Source organism: Zootoca vivipara, chromosome 2 (genome assembly GCF_963506605.1).
Source record: "Zootoca vivipara chromosome 2, rZooViv1.1, whole genome shotgun sequence".
In the NCBI taxonomy this organism is placed as follows: Eukaryota; Metazoa; Chordata; class Lepidosauria; order Squamata; family Lacertidae; genus Zootoca; species Zootoca vivipara.
In genome coordinates, this window is record NC_083277.1 from 30,903,311 (window position 1) to 30,928,104 (window position 24,794).

General features: G+C 40.6%; 1 protein-coding gene across 1 annotated transcript in view; it reads right to left on the bottom strand.

Moving 5' to 3' along the window:
• CNTN3 (contactin 3) overlaps positions 1-24,794 on the bottom strand; it is a 187,487-nt gene that overhangs the window by 25,437 nt on the left and 137,256 nt on the right. Inside the window, exons 8-12 of the mRNA XM_035106611.2 lie at positions 24,329-24,458; positions 21,576-21,726; positions 10,479-10,606; positions 9,504-9,679; positions 818-935 (exon numbers count right to left, since the gene is read on the bottom strand). Coding sequence (XP_034962502.2) covers positions 818-935; positions 9,504-9,679; positions 10,479-10,606; positions 21,576-21,726; positions 24,329-24,458 — 703 coding nt within the window. The remainder of the gene's footprint in view (positions 1-817; positions 936-9,503; positions 9,680-10,478; positions 10,607-21,575; positions 21,727-24,328; positions 24,459-24,794) is intronic.

Here is a 24,794-nt window from a genome sequence, read left to right on the forward strand (position 1 = left end):
ACATAAAGACAAATTTCATCCATGGCTATACTAATTTGTACAGTGTGAATTGATGCATACTTGCACACAGTAATACCTTCCCCCTCTCCCTTGTGCCCCCTAAACCTGTGCTGCCCCCCCCAAGCCTCCAGAATATTTATTGCAGGGGTGGGCCTCATTCCATACACAAAACAACTTAGTTAAATGATCCCATCCTATGTTTAAAATCCTTCTGCAGCTTGTAATTTGTAAAAGAGAGAGAGAGAGAGAGAGAGAGAGAGAGAGAGAGAGAGAGAGAGAGAGAGAGAGAGAGAGAGAGGAGACTCCTGGATAGTTGTCAAAATATATAATTTTAGGAACTTCCCTGATTCATTGCTAGAGACTAAGTAGCAATTGGGCTTTCAATAGCAACAAGTTGCTGTATTTGCACACCTCACACTGCAACATATAAACTACATATGTGTATTGTGTACTGTTCATTTCCTCAGATCTCAGGAAGTAGGAGGAACATCTCAGAAACCCATGGGAAGCTGGAAAGAAACATTCAGAAACTATCTCCAACCACCGCTAATTTAGCACTCTCTGACAAAACCTGATCCTCTACAGGGACATCAACCAGAGTTCCAAGATACAGTCTCTCTCTTTCTGTCATTACTGCTAGATCTCAATGTACATATTGAACCAGCAGGAAATCAACATGGCAAAAAGGAACACTTTCTTGAGGTTTGCAAGGTAGTGTCTGACACTTAGATACAACAACAGAACTCGCAAACTCAATCTGGAAACACCCCAAGAAATCAATCCCTTGGCCTAGGTAAGTAAGTAGCATTGCTCATACCTCGAACTATGAGATCTGCTGCAGATGACACACTATCCACTTCCGTCTTCACCATGCACACGTATTTTCCACTGTGTTTCAGTTGGATATTCCTAATCATTAAGTCTCCCGATGCACTCTGTTCAGAAGAATATATATATATAAAGTTATATTCAGTTAGCTTGCTTGTTCTTGGTTCAACATCATTTGGTTTTTTTCAGGTAAAGAGAGAAAGAGAGGAAGCTGCCTGGTGCTGAGTCAGATCATTAGTCCATCTAGCTCAGTATTGTTGACAGAGACTGGCAACAGCTCACCAGAGTTTCATGCAGGAGCCCATCTCAGCCCTAACTGAAAATGCCAGGGGCTGAACCTGGAACCTTTTGCATGACAGCATGTGGCATATGCACTGAGCTGAAACCTGTCCCCAAGAGGAAGAAACCAGCTTTCAAGTACGGTAACACTTCTATAAATAATTGCTTGCATGGAATGCAGTCTATCTAGCGTGCACTAGCATGTGCATGCACAACAGAGATAGAACAGAATATGACAGAGGAAGACGAAATTATTTTCAGTAGCTAGATTTGCTTCCCTGGGGAATTTTGAGAAAGCTTGAGGGGGAAAATAAAAAGGTGCCCTTTAAATTTAGATGAATAAAAGAACTGGGATTATGGCTGTGACCTGACTTCCTTTATGAACTGATCTGGACACTGCAATCATCATCTGAAGCTCTCCTTCATGTGCCTCCTCCACAAGAGGTCCAGAGGGCAGCAACACGACAATGGGGCTTTTTTTTTGCTATGGCTCCCCGCTTGTGGAATGCTCTCCCCAGGGATGCTTGCCTGCCGCCTTCATTCCACATCTTTAGGCGGTAGGTGAAAACGTTCCTCTTCAACCAGGCCTTTGGCTGTTTAACATTCTATTGCCTTTTAAGGGGTGTTATTGGTTTGTTTTTGTTTTATTGTGTGTTTTTGTGTTCTCATTTTGTATTTGGATTTTGTTGTGAACTGCCCTGTGATCCTCAAATGAAGGGCAGTATAGAAAGTTAATAATAAAAATAATATCTGAAGAAGTGTGCATGCACACGAAAGCTCTTACCTATGACAAACTTAGTTGGTCTCTAAGGTGCTACTGGAAGGATTTTTTAAAATAATAAATAAAAATGTCAAGTACAAATGTAAGATGCTAAAAGCAAGCATACAAGAAAACAACTCCAACGCCAGATTGGATTCTCAGTAAGGGTCAAAGGGTCCCAGCTGTAAAGGGAGAAACTTTCATTTTAGTGGAAGAAACTCTGTCTAAGGATACCATGGGACTCTGAATTGGGAGTCCTGGTAGCCAAACTCTGGCTTCTTTCTGCCTGTGCAAGTAAGGCAAAAGACAGAGGAGTAAGTAGGCCTCTGCTGCTGGGTGCCACCATGTACTATGGGCACAAAACACCTGTCACCTGCCATGCCCAGGCTGAGCCTTGTTAACTACATAACCAGCCAAGTTATCCATGGGGATAATGGGTCCCTTATTATCCCAGGTCTTTGCTTCTTCTCTTTAGCCTGAGCAATTTAACCTTCTGCCTGCCATCTGACTCTGATATTATCTATGAAACTAGCATCCAGCCCCAACTTGGGCAGTCAGGTGCGCAGCACATATAAAACTGACCTTATAAAAAAGAAGAAGCTTAATGACTTGAGTACTCATTGTTCTATCCAGAGAAGTTTGTAACGAGGATCCCCTTAAAAAGAGAGCAGCTCTTAGAAGCATTAAAAACTCTAGTTCTAGTGACAGAATGCTGACAAGTGGATTTTTGTATTTTAGAATTTCTGTTTTTTTGGAAGCCGCCCAGAGTGGCTGGGGGAACCCGGCCAGATGGGCGGGGTATAAATAATAAATTATATTATTATTATTATTATTATTATTATTATTATTATTATTATTATTATTCTCTCTCTCTCTCTGTGTGTGTGTCTCATTTTTCAAACTTGCAAAACTTTATCTTCCCGAAGCACAAATGTCTACTGTGACTTCACACTTCAAGACATCACACTTTGTATGACCCTTAACAATGCATCAGTGTCAGATAGACACTTGTGTGTTTCTGTCAAATAAAATCACCTCACACTGTGCATGTATGCTTCTACAGGAAACCACCAGTAATTTATTGTGATTGTTCACAATCTATAACGCCAACAATAAATAATGGAAGAAACGAAGAATAACAGCTAAATAGAGGACTGGAGTTAGGCAAGCATTTTCTTTTCTAAGGCTACAAAAACAGCAGTGCATAAGAGCCAAAAATCAATCCCGTTAAGAGAAAGAGAGAGAAAAGATAACAGGACGACTTACCAAGAGCTTCTTAAGCACGAAGCCATGTTCATAAGAAAAAGAAATGCTGACTTTGTTGCTAAGGGTTTACTGGGTCTTTTTTGGATGGGGATTTCTTGTTTGTGGTGGGATGGTTGGGTAAGAGAGTTTTTATGAACTGATGGAAAGAAGGAATGTTAATGATTGTGCTTCTTTGTATTGCTGGAAAGATTTTGCATTTTGGGAGTGGTGTGTGCACACTATGTGTGCTGCATTCATGTGTGGTGTGCATGCATGCATGTTCATGCACACACCTTGCCCAATTTTTGGCCCCACTCACCACTTGCATAAGGACCTTGGAACACTGGCAATCAGGAAACACAACCCCCAGGCTCAAAAAAGTTCCCTAGATATGGGATATGGTTTCGATACTTTATTTTCCTTCTGTTTCCCTTATGATCTCAACCAGCAGCACTTGAATCTTTTGATTAAATTGTTTTCAGTGGCCCTTGCTTTCCAAAAATACAAATTCATCTCCTATCTAAAAGAAAGTGTCTTAAACCAAATGTAATATTCTCTTTGCCTTCTCAGTCAGTTGTTTGAAGTGACTAGTTTAATTGAAAACTTATGTACCTGGTAACGATTGACCATTTCTATGTTTAATACAAGCTACATTTTTGAAAGTGTTGTATACAATTAATGGGAAAGTGTGTGATGTTTGGCTTAAAAAACTGCAGCTCAAAATTCTTCCAGAGCACAACATGTAAATTCACACAACAGTGAGAACTGACAGTGTAAAGCAACCCTCAAGGCTAAAACACCCACATTTACCCTTTCCAGTGCAGTAATTTATTTGCTGAAATAAATCTTGCACTAAGTATAAATTTGCCTGTGGGATTTTCAAACTCACTCACTCTCTCTCTCTCTCTCTCTCTCTCTCTCTCTCTCTCTCTCTCTCTCTCTCTCTCTCTCTATATATATATATATAGCTTGTGCACCTCTCCGATGACAAGTTTGAATAGACAAAACAATGCTGTATCTAATCACAATGAACAATATCATGATGGAAAAAGAGAGAGTAAAAGTTGAGTTCCAATATTAATCATTCACTGCATCAGCAAGGATGCGCTACCAAAGCCTTAGCATTTCGTGTAACTCAGTCTTGGGTATCATGAAAGCACTACAAAATTGCTGCAGCAACATGCTCTCAAACTGTCAATGTTTCTTGGAATCCTGGCAGTCGGAGAGATTTCATTCACATCTTCAGCCAGTGAAATGAGATATGTGTTGTTGTGGACAAGTCACAATGACAGGAAGGTCACCTTCCCTGACTGGCACTATGCTGACCCTTGAACAGAAATCACCAGCAGTCTGGTGATTAAAACCAGTAACCATATTGTAACCATTTCTAATACGGATGTCTACCCAGTTTCAGCCAATATTAGGCTTTCTGACACAGTAATATCTATAGTGGTATATAGGTAGCATGTTCAGAAGCTGTGTGCATCATCCATCAAGATGTTTGTTTAATCCTTACTTTGCTTGGACATCTGTGGGGGGGGGCAGAGAGTATCTTACTACACACCAGGCAAAATGTAATATTTAAGGACTATACATATCTTCCTGCATGCATCTGTGCTCTCTAGCCTGTCTCATGTCTGCTTTTTTGAATAAGTGTCACCTCAGTTAGCATACACTATCAAAAATCATTTGTAGTTCACTGCCACAGTACTGGAGAAATCTGGGCAAAACTACTAATTTTAATCCCCTGCTTTTAAAGAGATGAGGAAATTTGATGGATGTACACCTGTGCATAAATTGGACTGGATTTAACTATAGATATAATAATTGTCCAGTAGCACCTTAGAGACCAACTAAGTTTGTTCTTGGTATTAACTTTCGTGTGCATGCACACTTCTTCAGATACTAAGACCAGGTTTCTCCATAGTTTAGTGATAAGTTGTAATTCAGCAACTTCTCCTTCAAGTCTGTTTCTGAAATTCTTTTGTAATAAGACAGCTACTTTGAGATCTTGTATAGAATGTCCTGGGAGATTGAAGTGTTCTTCTACTGGCTTCTCTGTCTTGTGATTCTTGATGTCAGATTTATGTCCATTTATTATTTGGCATAGGGTTTGGCCTGTTTCTCCAATATAGAGAGCTGAAGGGCACTGCTGACATTTGATGGCATACACAATGTTAGCAGATGAGCAATTAAATAGGCCTGAATCTGGATTTAACTATTTCCAGAGCAGACATCTAAATGAATAAAGCTCTGGAGTAGGGCTGTGCGATGTTAGGTTTTCAACATCACAATGCATCACCAGCAAAAGATCGCGATTTGGTGATAAACCGCAATGTTGAAACAAGCTGGCGAGGCGCTGGGAGAAACTGCCTCAGCTGTCATGGCGGGACCTGAGGCACTTTCAGCCATGCATCTGGCGGGCTGGGGACAATGCATGCAAGTAGGAGCAAGATCGGGGTTGCTCAGAGCCCCTGCACCACCTGAAGGCAGCCAGACAGAACAAGGGCTGGGGCCAGGGAAGGTGGAAGCAGCCCAGCAGCTGCATCTGAGAGCTCCTGCACCGCCTCTGATGCAGCTGCCGGGCTGCCTCAGCCTTGCCAAGCGGTGCTCCTTTAAACTTCTCCATTGAGGGGGATGCAGCTGGGAATCCCTCAATGGAAAAGTGTGACGGAGCCTGCACCGCTCCAGCTGAGCAGACCCGATCCAGCTTCTGCTCCTGTGCAAGCAGGAGCTGGGTCCGGGCTCCCTCAGCTGGGAAGCGGGAGCACTTGTAACAGAGCCCCCCTCCGCAGCTGGCTTGTGCAAGCTGGTGGTGAGTTGGAGGCTCCATAAAACTGCTTAGCTGAGGCAAGGGCAGTGATGTGCTCCTCAGCCAAGTAGTTTAAAGAAGTGTATCTCCCTCTGCCAGTATGAGGGGCAGGCCATGGTGGTGGTTTCACTCAGCGGTATATTGCTGGTGAAACCGCCACCACTTGAGTCCTTCTGCCTCCAGCGCCAGCAGATTGTTTTCCTCCAGTGCCCAGTGTGCTGAAGGAAAGAGGGACTCAGTAGCAGCAGCGTTTTCACCAGCGATATACTGGTGAGTGAAGCTGTCATTGTGGTCTGCCCATCAAAGCTGTCCTGGGTGATATACTGATATATTGCCCAGGTCTACTGTGGAGTGGAATTCAACATCACCCTCTACCAATCATTCTGCTTGCACAAGCATTGCAGCTTGCTAGGTGAAACGATCTCCCTTCACTTTCCCCCCTGTTCTTGGGGTTCGCTTGACTCCACAAGAGTCAATTTCAGACGGTGTGTTTGTGTACAAAGCCCTGTTGTGCAAGCGAAAATCCTTGCGCAGGGTTTGTTAGTCCCTGTGGCCCATAGTTCAACTCATTCACTTTCCTATATCTTTATTTCAGAGGTGGTGTGGAAGTTGAAAGACAGTGGAGCTTAGAAGCTGGGATAACACTTTCAACTTTCTGCCACATGCCAAGCAGCGATCACTTGATCTGTCTTTATGTCTAAGTGTCCAGCCCTCTTTTCCTCAACAGCTTCATGGCATACGTGCTCTGAAAAGCTACCCTGCTCTCAAGCAATGCAGTTCTAAAAGTCAAGGAGGCAGCGCTGGCTAGAACTGAAAGCCTAGCGTAATAGGATGCGGTCACACAAGCTGATCCCAAGACTTGTTCTTTTGGCTTGAAAAGACCTGCGGAACTAGTTGCAGAAGATGGGTGCTGCATCTTCAGTGCTAGAAACCAGGGTGAGAAGTTTAATTAGGCAGGAGATAATAAGTTGTGTCTCATTCTGAAATAACACTCTCTGTCTCAGCCCCTGTCAGCCAATCATTAAGATGTCACCCTTTAAAATAAAAGCTGAATGAAACAATTCTAACGAACGGTGCTTAACACTGGGGTAGTACACCCGGCCACCTGAAAAGAGGCCAGGTTTTGTTTGAAAGGGTCTAAGTTAGGTACAGTGGTACCTTGGGTTACAGACGCTTCAGGTTACAGACACTTCAGGTTACAGACTCCGCTAACCCAGAAATAGTACCGTGGGTTAAGAACAGAAATTGCGCCGCCGCGGTGGCAGCGGGATGCCCCATTAGCTAAAGTGGTATCTCAGGTTAAGAACGGACCTCCAGAATGAATTAATTTCTTAAACCGAGGTACCACTGTATGATGGTAATGTGATTTCCCTGCCCCTCCCTGCCTCCCAGTTCTTCAAGGCCTCAAGAGGTGCTGTGCTGGAGAGGTTTCAAAAACCTCTGCTTTGTTTGTTTGTTTTAAAAGAGGTGGGAGGGAATTGACTGCTGGCAGACTAGAAGTGAAAAAAGTTGGTCCACGCACATATGTGGAACACTACATGCCGTGCTTTGGATCCCTGCCATTAGCAATTAGTGGAATAAAGCTGTATAGTACCAACATTGCATTTTTATCACAATCCAGTCTTATAATTACATATAACTTCATTATAATTTTAGTCTTTTTTCATTTGGAAAAAAAAGGAAAAACGATAGTTTCATTATAACAAGAGGAGAGTTCATTCTTGACTGCTATTTTACCTGGGAGCGAGTGTGGCCAGAAAGTTTATTTTTATTTTTTAAAACAATTTTTATTGATTTTCTTTTTTGATAACAAATATCCAATATCATTACTTAAAATTCATTTTCCAATTTCCCCCCTCCCTCTGACTTCCCCCAACTTCTGGTTTATTACATCAAATGTTACATTATGCTGTTTGTACATAATACTATGTTATTGCCTGTTACATTTCTTGTTCTCTGTAAATAAAATTGTAAATGTTTATTTAAATCCTGCCAATGAGTCCAATCCAATTTTTTTTTGTTTCTGCAAATAAGTTGCAAAAGTGTGGTCAGAAAGTTTAAAGCTCCTTTTCCCACTGCCTCAATTTGGGTTGCCCCCCAGCTGAATGTAGCAAAAGAAAAGCAGGGGGGGGGAATAGAAAAAAGCATAATGTTTAATAAAGGGGGTGGGGAGACACAATCATGTGATTCATGTCAGGTCGAATTTAGCCTTAAACTTTATAGGGGAATATAGCCCACAATTCCATGGGTACTTGGACTCTCTTATTTATTCATAAAATTATTTATGAATTTGCATTTTGATCCAAAAGCACACCAGCCAAGCAACACACAATTTAAAAACTTTAATTCAAAGCAATATTATGAGAAACAGATTAGGAACAAGAAAAAAGCACATTTAAAGAGAAAAAGCAGAATTAAAAGCTACAAAGAACAAGTAAGTTTTAATAGCTTGCCTAAAACCAAAGAACCACTCTAACCTTCCTAGGGAGGGAGTTCCATAGCCTCTGCCCAATGTTCTCTGCAATTAGCCTCATTTTGGCTGCATTTGCTTGTCATGCTAAGCCATGGCTTGGCACAAATGTGCTGGTCCCAAGGAGGAGATTGCTCCTTCTCAGGCATTTTTAGGGCATTTGAGCTAAGGTTTGGCTTATTGTGACATCTTAACCCAGGATTGTGGGATTTGTAGCCAAGGATTGTCCCAAGGTTATAAACTGTGATTAAGAAGAAGAGAGCTTAACTATGATCCCTTAGCTGCAGTCCTGTGCTAATCTAAAAACTTAGAGAGGAACATAGTGGGTGTGAGCAACTATTAAGGAGCCAGCACATTCAGGAAGTCATGACAAGCTGTACTCTGGCTTACTGTGACATGAAAACCGGACCTTTGTGGCAGAGCCGCCAAAGCAGATCATAAACTACAGGAAGGTTTATATGGTAGGAGTCATCCTAGACATAACAGGAGCAGCTATATCTTCCAGGGACGGAAGGTGTTATGTCCAGCCCCAAAAAAGGGTACATAAATGAGTGGAGCAAAATAATATCCTGGCAAAATGGATGGGCTATTGCAAAAGGGAATACAGTGGTACCTCGACTTACGAATAACTTGACTAACGAATGTTTTGAGTTACGAACGGAGCTCCGTCCGCCATTTTGGATGCGGTTTAGATAGGATTTTTTCGACTTACGAATTTTTAGATAGGATTTTTTCGACTTACGGATTCCCCCTCCCCCATAGGCTTCTACTTACGTTTTTTTTTTTACTTACGAAGGTCCGTTTGGAACGGATTAAGTTCGTAATTTGAGGGACCACTGTATGTAAATTCAATCCACTTGTAAGTACATTTCTACAACTAATAAAAAGGTGAGATTTATTTTGCAGAAATTCCTCTACCGTCAAATCCATTAATAATATGCAGCAAACCCCACACTATCATGTTTAATGATTATGATTATTGTTTTTGTCATTGTAAAGCTACAAATGTACTAAGTTTAGTAAAATCATTTTTGCCCTTTCCAGATGACCATTATAGTTATATAGCTAAAGATAACAACCAGAAGATAAATAAATACGTTACAACTTACCCCACCTACTCTCTCAAAATGAGATGCGTCCTTTCTGAAGTCAGTCAATGCGCTGTTAAAATACCATGTAAAACTAATGTCCAGCAGTGGATCATGCTGAACTTGACAGGGCAAGATAACACTTTCCCCTACTGAAACATCCATGTTTGAAGGTGCCAGAGTTATCCGAGTTGGTTCTGTGGAGGACAGGAAGAGTCAATTTCAGCTGTCTGAATTACTGGTCTACTTTCCTGCATAGGTTTTTATTTAAAGTATAATTTTTTTATACAACACACACACACACAAAACTGAGTCAAAGACTTAAGTACAGTTTCCCTGCCTCAAAGATTTTCCAAACTCCAATCAAGCATTTTTCAGGAATGTTAGAAGACATCTCAAAAGTAGAGGGGAAATCTGAATAAAGCTCTGGAGAATATAGGCATAAACATACTGCAGAAATAAAAACCTAAGAGAGAATTGAGCCGAATGACAACCAGAGAATATGGAATGCGCCTTTTTATGTATGATGAAAAAAAGCATTTCAAATCTCCAGAACTGTCCTTGACACAAACTCAATTTTCCTGCTTTTTTTTTTTTGTAAGAGAATTGTCATATATATTTTTAAAGCAAAAATTAGTTCCATTTCAAAACCGTAAACCTGTTCCCTCTCTACAAATGCATGGTCAAGTGTAGACTAAGATTAAGGCAACAGAGATTTCACATGGCTGTCCATGGAGACTATCAGAAAGTTTCATAGAAAAAGCTGAAACATCACTATATAAAAAACTCTGCAATATAAAGCATTCAATAAAAACAGTCTAATATATAAAACCATTTTCCTATGAGCTTAGCAAGAGCACTGATTACATATTTCACATGAATTGTGCATGCAGTACTAATTGAAAGTAAACTGAAAATTCAAAACTGGAATGCCTGTTTCACAAATTTCTCAGTTCATACAATTTGCTACTGATAGACAATTAGCTATCTAATTACCTGTAACTAATAAGCTAGTTGAACTACTAGCTTTTCCAAACTGGTTCTCTGCCAGGCAAGTATAACTTCCAGCATCTGATTTACTCACATTAGCTATTCGGAGGCCTCCATCTTTTAATAGTGATATTCTAAAAATAAGAGAGATGGGGGGAAAAGAGGGTAGCTTTGCAAAGAGAAATATGTGTATTCTTCAGATGCAACACATTTGCAACACATAATTGCAACACATACACACACAGCTCCCTAATGTTCTTAAGAGACAGTGAAATAATAGATTCTATTCCAACCTTCTCTGCCTACAGAGTAAGAACATTATGTGGCAGCTTCATCAACCCTACAGTTACATGCCTTGGAGATGCTGTGTGTATGTGAGGTACACAGCAAAACAGCAACCCAAAACCTGTGAAATTCTCTAACCATTGAAAAAGTTATAAAGAGAGGAGCAGTTCGGCTCAGCCTTTCTCAACATGCACTACAACTCCTATTGTAGTGGAATGACCAGGGGTCAGGGTTGCTGAGAGCTGAAGTTCAAGAACTCCTGGGGACCCAAGGTTGAGAAAGGCTGGTCTGGATAATAGGAACTTCAGATGATGTATTCTGGACTGTACTAGTGAGCAGAGTTTCCTGAACAAACTAAATAAACTCCTGGATTAGTGTTCTTTAGAGCTGCTTTCTAGTGCCCTCCAGATCTTGTTGGACAACAACACACGTCATCCTTTTCAAGGGAGAGTACACTTAAACTCAGGTCTTGCTACTGGGCTTCCCACTGGCATCTAGTTAACCACAGTGAGAACAGGGTGCTGGACAACAAGGACTAGCAAGGTTCTTATGTTCTTATTCCTGACCATTGACCATCCTGCCTGGGCTAATGGGAGTTGAGTCCATCAACTTCTGGGATACACTGGGCTGCTTTACAGAGTCAGAAAGGACAACTATCACAGAATTGTTCCACACGGGAGGGGAAAAGGCTTTGCACACAGTGGCTATGAGTTGGTAATGGATATTACTATAAAGCTACAGAGGAGAAGGATTTATATTTTTATTTTTTGGAAGAAGGTAAGACTGCAAGGGAGGAAGAGGCACCAGAGAAATCAAGGGAGGAAATGAAGGGAAATTAAAGCCCACAATTTATGGCATATTCGAGTTTGGAATAATCATAGCATACAATACCTGGATATACAAGTGCACTGGACAAAGCAACTGTGCGGCAGTGAACAGGGAGCACTGGGCCCCTTTGTCTTGTTAACTGCATAATACTTTACAAGCAGCAGTCAGATACATATATTCAAGAAGGGAAAATGTTATGTATAAGGTGTATGATTAATGCACACAATCCTCTAAAAGGTGAATGAAATGGTAATGCAAGCCAAAAATATATGACTTCAAAAATTAGTTTAAATTCAGTCCTTTTAGCTCTATCTTGCAGCAACACAAAAACGTTAAAATTAATCACTCCTCTGAGAAAATAATAATTATGTAACCCTTTAGTATGGATGAGTTCAAGCTGGGAGTTGCTTATAGAAGAGCAATGGCATGAGATAATACTTCCTCAGCTCATTTCCATCTCTGCTTTACAGTGTTTACCCAATAGTGGAACAGAAAGTTCTTGAAAAGAGCTCCAGAATAATAAAGGGAGCTTAAGGGGTTTTGGATTTATTATTTCTAACATTTATATCTTGCTATTCCTCTAAGGACCTCATGGCAGAGTGCAGAGCTCTCTCTCCCATCCTATTTTATCATGCTCGGATAGTGACTGGCCCTAGTTCTCATCCAGCACTCAGCTGCACCATGCAGGTTTGTAACAAAGCAATACATCCAGGCTACAAATGGATGTAATAGGAAAGCACATACTTTCCCATTGCAGCCATGCTGCAGGAGTGCCTTCACAACAAGCAAAGACTGGTTCAGAGTCTTTGCTGGCTTCTTCAATGGACTACTACTGCCCCCTCTAGCTGTGTTCCCCCTCCAGTGTTTGAGGCCCTATGCCTCTAAATCAGGCATCCCCAAACTTCGGCCCTCTAGATGTTTTGGACTACAATTCCCATCTTCCCCGACCACTGGTCCTGTTAGCTAGGGATCATGGGAGTTGTAGGCCAAAACATCTGGAGGGCCGCAGTTTGGGGATGCCTGCTCTAAATACTAGTTGCTGGAAATCACATGTAGGGAGAGGGCTGTTAGACTCACATCCTGCTTATGAGCTTCCTATAGGCATCTGGTCGCCCAGTTTGGGAACAGAATGAAGTGGTAGTGGAGGAGGCCGCAGTAGTGGGGAGTGAATGGGATAAAACCACTAAAACCATTAAAAGCACTATATACAGTGGTACCTCGGTTTTCGAACATCTCTGTTGATGAGCGGTTTTCAAACACTGTAAACCCAGAAGTAAATGCTTCGGTTTTTGAACTCGCCTCAGAAGTTGAACATGAAGCACGGCTTGTGTACTGAGTTTTCTGTTTTGAGGCTTCTGTATTGAGTTTTCGGTTTTTGAATGTTTTGGAACTCGAATGGTCTTCCGGAACGGATTATGTTTGAAAACTGAGGTACCACTGTATTACACTTTCCAGACTAATGAACAGATTCAACTAAAGCTGGAACCAGTATGAGTCCCACTAGTGCAAAAGGGCTTCCCCACTCTTCTCCCCCTGCACAGGTCTAGGGGGTTGTGAGAATGCCCAGAAGAATAAGTGGTGGAAGAGGGGGAGATTGTATGGCAAGCAGAAACATGTGCAATGATGGATAGTAGTAGTAGTAGTAGTAGTAGTAGTAATAATAATAATAATAATAATAATAATAATAATAATAATAATAATTTATTTATACCCTGTCCATCTGGCTGAGTTTCCCCAGCCACTCTTGGCGGCTTCCAACAGAACAGAACATTAAAATGCAATAATCTACTAAACATTAAAAGCTTCCCTAAACAGGGCTGCCTTCAGATGTCTTCTGAAAGTCTGGTAGTTGTTTTTCTATTACTAATAATGGAGTGGTCTCCTTAGTGCTACTTTGAATTCCACCCCAAATTTATATTAAGTATTCTTCTTTTCCTTCCAGATGAATTGATTAAAATTTGGCAAAAAACAGATGAACTTACCTTGGGACTAGATCTACCTCTCATGCTGCTAGTTAGCTATCTGTGCATTAAATCTGTGCTACAAAATTTGTCTTTGCTCTCAAGGGCACCTCTGAAAGCAGCTTATGAATGGAACTGAAAAATGACTGGTGCATTTCATAAGCACCACAGATTATAGCAGTATGTGGTTGGGTTGGTACTATACAGTCTCAAATTCCATTTTTAGAGGGTTCTAGTGGTTCACATCTATCGGCTTTGCCACATCAATGCAAAACAATGTTGACAGCAGTACTGAGCTGGCAAAGAAAAAAGACCTGGCATATTACAACAATGCCTATTGTTTAATTAAAATAAACAATGTAGAGTACTTTGAGGTACTTGGAAGTCAAATATGTCTCTGAGTTGATAATGTATGTTTAAACTGCTTATTTAAGAATCACTCTTTTTGATATACACAAAGCAAATCAATGGCAGAAAGAATGTATTCTAAAAAAGCCCTTTATTAGCAAAGAAACCCCCCCAAACCAGCTATCTAAGCTGCTTTACAAAAAAGACATTGACATATCTGCTATCAACAACCCTTCCTGCTTGAAAGAGAAGCCAGTCCAATTGTAAATGTTTGATGACTTAGAGAGAAAATAACCCACATAGTCTAATATGGCACTCATTTAAAAATGACTGGAAATGCCCTAGTTTTTATGCTTCACTTATAACTGAAAGGCATGGTTCTCTCTTTATCAATACTCTACTGAAATTCTGTCTAGTACCTAAAGAGCTCTGCCTATTCTTTCAGATATTAGATTTCAATTTTCAGCAGTTATAAGTGGACTGTTGGTAGACTCTGAAGAGGGTACAAACACTGATGAAACTGTAATAAATGCTTAACATTTGCAGAAAGTTGAACTGTGGCCTCACTAACTACCAGGATCAAAATGCCTCTCCTCCCCCGTAATAACATGCTTATCAAGTATACAGGCACATCAGCAAACATATATAATTGGAAATCTTTCTCCCTTTCTTTCAGAAGGAACAAATTTTCAATATGAACATTCCTAAATAATTATAGCAGGATGGCTGAAATAAATATGGGACCAAAGTACCAATGGTTCCTAAAGATCCTTTATTTAAGCTAAAGTTTATGGATTTGAACATATGTTGTCATGTTAGCTGCAATGGGACATAACAAAACATGTTTAATCAAATTGTTCCAGTTTAACTGGGATGTCAATGAGGCACCATGAATAATTGTTTATATCTGTTTGATATGTAAGAACATTTGGGAAGATGGATGAAACCAACTCAGAAGACAGCACAAATGACTTTTATAATACAGTCGTACCTTGGAAGCCGAATGGAATCCGTTTTGGAAGTCCATTCGACTTCCAAAATGTTTGGAAACCAAAGGATGGCTTCTGATTGGCTGCAGGAAGCTCCTGCAGCCATTCAGAAGCCGCGGAAGCCACATTGGCCGTTCGGCTTCCCAAAAAAATCTTAGAAAACCGGAACACTCACTTCCGGGTGTCAATCGTCCAGGAGCTGAAATGTACGAATACCAAGGCATTCAACAACCAAGGTACGACTGTATAAGAAATCAAAGAGTAACATGTTCAAAAGTAATTGGGTTTTTTGCTATCACCCAATTTTTTTGAACTATATCACAGACGCCAGAGGAAAATATTTGAGGAGAAACTTGCTTTGCATATTAGAATTAAACAGAATACAGACTACCTTAATAGGAATTTCATCCTGTTATTAGGTGTCTGCAAAGTATTAATGGACTTTAAATAGAATCTTGTGAGACAGTTATTGAATATGGTTATATATGTTCCTAAAACTGCCAGTAAAACAGCAACTTCTCTCTCTGTGTAATAGAGATAGAATGGTTTTGCAACATGATAAAAAGTATATGCATCTGTTTTCACAGCATTTTATCTACTGGGGGTGGGGGTGGTGGATATCTGTAAGTATACAAGGTCTAGAAACCAAGGCAAGGCATTATATTATATATCAACACGAGAATCTAGACTGTCAAAATCCACTGCTCTGACACTGTGGAATTATAGGTCAGAACTATTATCTGTATAAGAACCCAAGGGACTTGGTGGATCAAAGCAGAGGTCCCTTTAGCACAGCATTCTATTTCCAGCTATGCTACCTAGGGCAACAATTGTAAAAGCAGAGCAGAGTGAATGGTTCCATAAGAGCATAAGCAGAAGTTTACTGCAAAAGAACAAAGGTCCACCAAGTCACTATTTCTGCTACAATAGTGGAAGCTCACAAATAAGACATGAAGAGAACAAATGTGTCCTGATTTAAATTCTAAGTACGTATTTGGTATTTTGAGGCATGCTGCTGCCTCTGACAGCTGTTAGTAGATTCCTCCTCCTCCTCCTCCTCCTCCTCCTCCTCCTCCTCCTCCTCCTCCTCCTCCTCCTCCTCTTCTCACTTTTACAAAGCCATAGGATGTTTTACATTTTTGTGTATGTGGCAGGAGTGGAGAAGGGAAGCAGAATGGCTCTCTTGCGCAACCAGTTTCTGTTACTGTAAAACATAGGGTTTCAGAGGCCAGGTTCCAAGGACTATGCACAGAACCATATGTGAACCAAGTCTTTTTAAACTGCTCTTTCCCATAGCAGCCTTTCATGCTCCCTAGGTATCCCATCTTGAAGACTGGGGCATCCTCTGTAGCAGCATTTGATGTGACCCTGGGAAACCACCGCTGGAACAGAAAACCAGCAACATTATTTTCGTATGCATTGATTTCTAGTTTGTCATAGTTTTGAGACTGTAGCTCAGTTCATATACAGATACTGAATAGCACAAGAATGTGCTTAATGGGGACTGTATTGTGAGGCAAGTTTGAATGACCTACTCAGAAAGGAGAGGAAGCACCTCCCATTTTTCTCACCCGCTAGCTCCATCTCTCTTCAGTCTGAGAATGAGTCACATGATGCTTTCACCTGAATAGCCTCCCCTAATTCAGATGGTATGGAGATATGTGACTGGATGTTACCTGCATATTGATGGCACTTCACTCCTGCTAACAGCTTTCAGAGGCTTCCTAGAGATGGGGGCACTTCTTCAATGGTTCCACTCCTATCTCCAAGGTTATTTCAAGAAAGAAATTATGGAAATTATCTTTGGTACTATAGGACTTGTCCTGTTGTGTCCCACAAGGTTCCATCTTGTCCCCCATGCTATTTAGCACCTCCTGCCTTCCTGAGACACTCCAGAAGGATACCATGGTCAACAGTATCAAAAGCTACCAAGAGACTGAGAAGAATGAGGAAGCACTCTCCCCATCTCTCTCCCAATAAATGTTGTCAACTAGGGCGATCAAGGCAGTTTCAGTGCCACGAAGCAAGACTGGAATGGATCCAAGTAATCAAGTTTCCTCCAAGCATGCCTGGAACTGGAACCTCCACTCCACCTTCTTCAGTACATTGACCCAAAGGTCAGCATAATACTGTATGAAGAGAGTACAAGGGGGAGCAAGGGGCAGAGATTATGTGCTCTCCAGATTTCAATAGTGTTTTGCCCTATGAATTAGCTCCCCTGAAGCAACTTCAAGTGTAGCTATATGTTAGTAGAAGCTCAAGATAAAACCTGATCTCATCTCCACCTCATCTTCCACCAAGGAAGCAGTCTTGTGTGTAGTTAAAGCAAGAAGCTGATAGAAGTGCAAGTACTGTTTTCCTGCATTCTATGAAGAAATCTAAAGTTAGGGCAGAGCTAGGGAGCCTTCCTGCTGGGATGGGAGATCAGTCCATCACCCAAAACAAGGGGGTTTACACAGCCCTTCAGATCATCCACTTCAAAGAAGCGAAAGAATTAGAGTACTTCCATCAAAATGTACACAGTTTTATTCTGCTTTGAACACACTTCACTTTTAATTAAGTAGCTAATCCTGGGTTAATCTAATGCATTCATTTCATAAGCCACTGCAAGATTTAGGTCAGAAATTCAGCTGCTGTATTTTTAAGAAACAACTTCCCTCTGGGTTCCTTTCCTAACCAAAGCAACGATGCAAGCTCAAGCAGGGGCATACGGCTAGACAAACAACACTTTATAAATATAACTGTTGTTTTGACAATGGAATGTTAAAAGCAGACGTGTCTCTGGAAAAGAGTCAATTCAGTGGCTTTCAACTTGCTGAATAGCTTCTGCATATGTTACCTTCTTGCTCATTTCTTGATAGATGCAGTTGAATTGGACACTGCCAGTGTAAAATAAGTAGCAGTTCACTTACCAGCATGTAAGTCTTATTGAACTCTATAGGGATTACTTCTGAGTAAACATGTAGAGGATTGTGCTGCTGCTGAAGCCCCTGGGCTGTATCTAAGTATTTGCACTTTTACTTGAACAAGTAACAATATTTGTTCCACCCCAGCCCGCACCTGCCCAAATCTGCCCTGGGAGTGGTGAATACTGTTACATTAGCAAAATTTGTTCTGCTCATGTGATGACTTAGTTGGATAGCTCATGGATAAGAAGTCCTAATGGTACGTAGCAATTAATCACAGGAAGGTTTCCTTATGATCAGAGTATTACAAATTCTTCCTAGAAGACCAAATATAGTACTGTATAAGGGCTATGGTCATAGGAATTTGTAGATGGCTTTATAAAAGCTGTGTTTCTTCTTTCAGTTCCTGGTCTAAATCGCTCTCTCTACAGAAAATAGAACATTTTTTAAAACAACAACAACAATGTATGACCATAATGGCTAGGGAAGGATTCCAATGAAGTGTTTAATGAATATCTCTTTCCTGGTGCACTGCAAAAGGCAAGCCAGCATAGAAATGTCTGAGATTTAAAAAATAAAATAAAAAATAAATAGAATTGATAGTTCTAAACCGTTTTCCCTACACTAGGATACTCATACCAAAGACAAAAGAAATGGATGCAGTAAACAACATTACTTCTGCATTTCCTTATTGCTTTTGTCTTTCCATATTAAAACCATTTGGTTACTAGTCATAACGAAGGACATGTCAACGCTTGTCAAAAAGAATAAGGGAATATAAGAATAATCAGTAGTTTTCTGCACAGATAACTCTACTCGAAACAAATAACCTAACTTGCAACTATGAATGCTGATGCATTCTTTTCATGAAAAGTTACCTTAATTGGCTGAAATAACTCTTATGGTATCTTTCAAAACAATTTCTCATGCTCTCCATTCATAGCGCATAGTGCCACAACTGACAATTATTTATACTGGATTCTCTCTCCCCACCCCCACCCCCAATTTCAATCCTTTCAGTAATCTGGCACATTTAGAAAAATTGTTATGTCCCATCTTTCCTTCAACAATCCCAAATGAAACACTTCCGGATATCAAAAAACTTGTCCGTTTGGTTCCAAACAGAACACTCTAGTCGCTCCACAATATTGGTTCAACCATACTATATGCTAATGGTAATATGTCAACATAAGCTCCTTATTCTTGCTGCCTTAAATGCACTGCTTTTCATTTGTTCTTAGGAATGGAAGCTATATTAAGGTAAATATAAAGCTTCTGATAATGCTTTTTTCTGTACCTAAGGATTCCCATACAATTAGTCTTCCTCAAACTAAATCAGTCTTGAGTTCTTCCTACTCACAGTTCATAGAGATGCCTTTGCAATTTTTTTAAAATCTTCACCTGCCATCCCTTAGTCTCTTTATATCACTGAGCTAGGATGATCGGGACAGTGTGCAGCATTCAAGGTCTAAGGGCATTAAAATCAATTTATGTAACAACAGAATGAGATTTCCACTATTATTTTCTATCTCATTCTTCATTTCTCAGTTCACTTTGTTTTGACTGCTGCTGCTGCTGCAGAATGAGCACATATCTCCATTGAACTCTCCACAAGTGATGCTCCAGTCTAAGCAGTTACAGGTTAATTTATTACACCCTAGTCCTGTACATGAGTAGTTCAATTTTTCCCTTCCAACACACATTTCCTTGCATTTGTCAGCATTGATTCTGAACTGTCAAGGTGCTGCTAGGCTGCCTGGCTTTATTAGCTCCCTTGGCACCACTTTGACTCTCCAGAATAATTTGTATCGTCCGCTGATTTGCTATGGCATTGCGACTTCTTCACAATGCATTTTATTTAGAAATCAACAGGAGGCGACCCATTGTGAAGCACCAGTTATTTCTTAACAGGAATATCTACAATGTATTGTTCCTTTTATGTGCATGCCTCACTTTTCAAATATTGCTTATCACTGTGGCACAAATCAAATCTCCAGAGACAACGACAATGTCTCATCAGTTTTGTGCTAAAGGCCAATTTGTGCTAAAACTCCCAACTGTTGGAAAAGGGCATGAGTTTCTATGAAATGATATTACGCCTGCAGTATTACCTGAGTACGTCACCTTTTTCTCAATATATAGCTTCTACTGTGTTTTCCCCCTCTAATTTCCATCAGCTGTGCACTCTCTCCCTTTCACACACAGTTCAAGGAACAAAACTTCACATACACCAGGCCAGTTATATTCTGTCACCTAGACAGTATCTTGGTGGCACAATTTAGTATTCGGGAATATATAGATATTCACGATGTTGCATTTTCAATACTGTATTGATATTGTTGTTCTACTGGTGTTGACAGTTATCCCCAACTTTCCTCATGTTCAGATCTATCCAATTTAGTTGGGTGAAAAGAAAAGGTATCTAAATGCATCAAGTCTTGCACAAGACTGATGGAAACGTAGTGTTGGTCAGCACTGAACTGATCATTTCAATGGGATATGCATCCTTATTTGCATTAGAAGGCATCATGCATTTGCTGACCTAGTGCTGTGCTGAACCACACTGAGGTGTGTGTGTGTGTGTGTGTTTAAGAATTTCTCTTTCTGTGGAAGTATTTCCCCGTATTTTGGGGAATGTTTAAAAAAAGGAGCAAGGGGGCAAGATTTGTGTACTTGCGTCAGGAACTGAATGAAGCAGCTGAGGACTCTTCATTTTTGGTTTGAACATTGCAACAACCACCACCCATGTGCTCTTTGCTGATAAAATTCCAACCTGGCAAGGCTTCCTGGAGCAATGCTGTCAAGTTGTTAAACCTAATTTGATGCTACAATTTCCTACCTAGTGACCTCCTTTCTTCAAATTCAGCTGAAAATGTCCTTCATCCGAGAAGCCTTTGTCTTAATTCCCTAGGTCTCATGCTCAACAAAGCCCAGGTACATGTTCTGGAGTTGCTCACATCCATTCCCTGCCTTTCCTATTCCTTACTTTCCACTATTCTTTCTCCTGCTCATGACTATCTGAATTTAGATTATAAGCTTCCTGAGGCATAAAGGTTTTTTTTGTTTTTGTTTGCTTAGGAACATACTTCAATTTCACTTTACTGGTCAGGTATACAACCTAACCCCCACTGCAAACTCACAAAAGTATGTTTACTCAGAAAAAAAGACCAGTCAGACTTCTTCCCTAGTAGAGTGTGTAGCATTCCACCTCCAGCCTTTGTCTTATACTGTAACCAGAGGTTATTTAGCTATTAAGGCTTTTGTTCCTTTTTTGTAACCCTGGTATCTTCAGTTCCTATCTTTTAAAATCCCTTGATGCTGCAATCTATGTGCATTTGTGTGTTGTGTTTATATATTACATTACAACAAACACACACCCTATCTCATACATTTTGCGAGGCAGGCTGTTGTGTATGAAAGACCACGTCACAATAAATCACTCTCTGAAGTGTTGCAACACTTCTGCAGCACTTCTTTAGCTAACGTTCTTAGCCATATAATCAGAAAAAGATCCAGCGTATGTGCAGTGTATCTGCTGGGGGACTGGGGAGACAGGATTTTGTTTCAGTGGCCTTGAATGTTACTCTGGTGAATCCAAAAAGGGGGGGGGGGAGAGAAGCTCAATTACTTTTTCAAAAGCTGTGTTTGCATGTTTGTTACCTAGTTTAGATTAGTGCCTTATTATTATTATTATTATTATTATTATTATTATTATTATTATTCAGGATAGGGATTAAAATAACAGTTTAAACTGTAGTATGGAAGCACTCGTGATTCACATAATACCTTTCATTTTCTTGGAGCAGCTCACCTCCCTTTTTCCAAGTAGTCGTCGCTTTAGGGGAAGATTTCGGCTTGCAGTCAAAATGAGCTGTGCTGCCAATTAAAAGCTGAATCAGCTTCTTCATCGGGCTTTTAGAGAAGTCAGGAGCAGAGGCTAGCAGCAGAAGAAAGAATATTAACTATGAAACACAACTTTCTCTGCCATGGCCTCAGTGGATCCCACGAGTTAAAATAGGCTCGTCTTTCATTTAACCACCAAAGAATCTGAATTACCATTGCACATTATCACACATTAAATTGTCATTGAATTCAGCTGGAATTAAACGCATACTTCATTTTCATTTCATTGAACACGAGAAGAGTCCTGCTGGATCGCACTAGAAGTCTATCTAGTCCAGAATTCCATTTTGCACAACAGTCAACCGGATGCCTGCAGGAAGCTCACAAGCAGGGTACATCTTTCTTCCACCAATTTCTCCCAGCGACTGCTATCCAGAGAAACTGGCTTTTCTGAATATAATTTGATTTTAGAAACTGCACAAGGACACAGCTCTTAGCATGTCAGGATGTGGGTTACAATAGGATACTGCTGATGACTGCTTCATTTTACCAGTCTAGTGGCAGCAAAGAAACACATACTATAGTAGTTTCAGTGATGTTACTAGTAGGACTGGAAAGGGCCACCAAACAGTTGGTCTAGGCTTCCGGTGGAGTTCAAAATGATAGTTTCTTACAAAATAATCTCAGTGTTCTTCAGGGCTAATCAACAGGTGACAGCATTGCTTTGATTAGATCAGGAACATGAGGAAGACTTAACATTAACATTTTTTGGGAAGTGCTATGGAAATGGACAGAAGGCAAAGGCACTTCCTTGTTCATTTCAGCAGAGGATTTTGGCAGGAGACTTTCAAGCACATTTAGGGCTTGGTTTGCGAGATCTTTGCCAGCCCAACCATTTTGGAAAATATGGAACCTCTTCAGCCAAGGTGCTAATGAGGGAACACAAAATGGAAGGAGAACAGGTCTCCTTGGAATACACAGCTTAGGATAGCTTCAAAGAGCAGAAGGGCAATGCTAAAATGATGCCATGTGAGCTGACCTTTAGTTTGATTTTGGGCTCATATTTAAGTGATTTATTTTTATTTTTTTGCAAATTGATTGAGTCCCGCAATATCAGAGAACTGCTTTTGGCACAAAAGAAACCTCTCAAACTAATAACCTTGCAATCAACCTCAAACCATTACCAGGGCTCCATTTGGCTTCCTCATGCTCTTCAGTACAAATAGAGCAGGTTATATTACAAGTGACAAATGGAGTGAGACAATTGGCCAAATATAGCCCATGTGTGGTTCCAACTACACAGTTCTGCTAGCATAACAATTTTGGACTGTGCAGAGGAACTTCCCTGCCATTTTCTCTCCCAGCATGGCCCCTAAATCTGTTGTGGGTGAGATTTAGGGGTTGCACAGGGAAAGGAGAGGATTTAGAACTTGCACTAATTTCAACTGTTTAGCTGGATACTACCCCACATGCTGTATATAGCTGTGAGGATAGTTCGCTGTGTGACTTTTGTGAATCGTAACAATGAACAGGTGCTGGTAGCTATTTAGAAATGCTTAAAAGGAAACTGCATGAGGTGGTTGTCAAGGCTTCTCTCTCAACTGCCTTATCAGTGAGAAAGGGTGCTTGTTATTAGAATTCTGTGGAAGCGCCAAGAGTCAAGCACTCAGCCTTGATGAGTGTTTGCCATTTGTTTTCAAAAGCAAGTTTGCATAACCTCAGTAACTGGCCCCTGTCTCCATAATCAAGGAAGGGGTCACAGGAACCCAGGAAAAAAAGCAAGCTTGAAAGGAGAAGATACTGAGGTGTGACCATATATGTATTTTCCGGAATATAGATTGCACAGAAGATTGTGAATGAAGAGGAACCCATCTGCATCTCCTTAAATTATTCAGTTCTCTGCTTTATTTCCCTCCCATTGCTGAAGATTTGATTGTTGAGTTGTACATTACTGTATTTTTGTTGGTTAGCTTCTTAAACATTTATTTAATGCTGTACTGTTTTAATACTCGATTGGGAACCGCCCAGAGTGGCTGGGGAGACTCAGCCAGATGGGTGGGATACAAATAATAAGTTGTTGTAGTTGTTGTTGTAGTTGTTGTTGTTGTTGCTTTTTAAATGACATTGCTCTCCCAGGAATGCCAGGGTCGTGATGCAGAAGATCAGTACACCTGAGTAATGTGCTGAACCGAAGTTGCTTCCAGATCGTGTGATTAGTTTTAATCTCTGGGACTGCATCCAAGCCTTTGTCTCTGCTCTCCCCCTAATTAATAATTTATCTTGGTGTCCTCGTTTTAAAGCAGTGAATGATTGGGCTGTAAAACACACCAGGCTTCATCTTCCACCCCCGCACCCATCTAATACATCCTCTAGATGCAGGTGAGTAAAGTATTGCAGCACCACAACGAGAAGTTGCTTTGCTGCAATGAGAAAAAAACAACAACACCCCAAGTTTTGCCACTTGTTTTTTCTTAAGGCAATCATTCTGACAACTACATGGCATGGAAATACATATATAGTAACAGTGGCACAATGGATTGGTGCATCTGACTGTTAACCAGAAGGCCGGTGGTTCGAGCCCACCCAGGGATGACTGTGGGCAGGTTTCCTGCATTGCAGGGGGTTGGACTGGATGACCCTCGGGGTTCCTTCCAACTCTATGATTCTATGAAAGAGACAGGAAATTTTAGACCTACCTACAACTCTGAGATCAGCGCTGGAATATATTGTCCCATGTTTGTTTTCTGCAATACACTGGTAGATGCCAGAATCTGTCAAGTTGAGGTTTGTTATGATCAAAGCCCCATTTTCGATTTGTATTCTTCCCTGGACAACAAAAGCAAAAGTTTAAAATGTATATGCCTTTAAATGACTGGTAAAACAGACACAGGAAGCTATTTTGACTGCACTACTATACCCCATGCCTTTATCAAATCTCATTTGAAGAGTTTAAACATAGCTTAACTGATGCTTGAGTCAACTGTGAGTTTCTGGCATGCTCTGACCAAAGAGAGTAGCACAACAATAATAATAGTAATAATGGCTTTTATGAGCTACAAGGCTTTATGTGCTATCCAGCAGATATAAGCCTCAAACTGGAACACCAGCTTTGAAAATCCTCTTTTGAATTCTGAGAAAATTGAGTTGGATTTGATTGTCAAT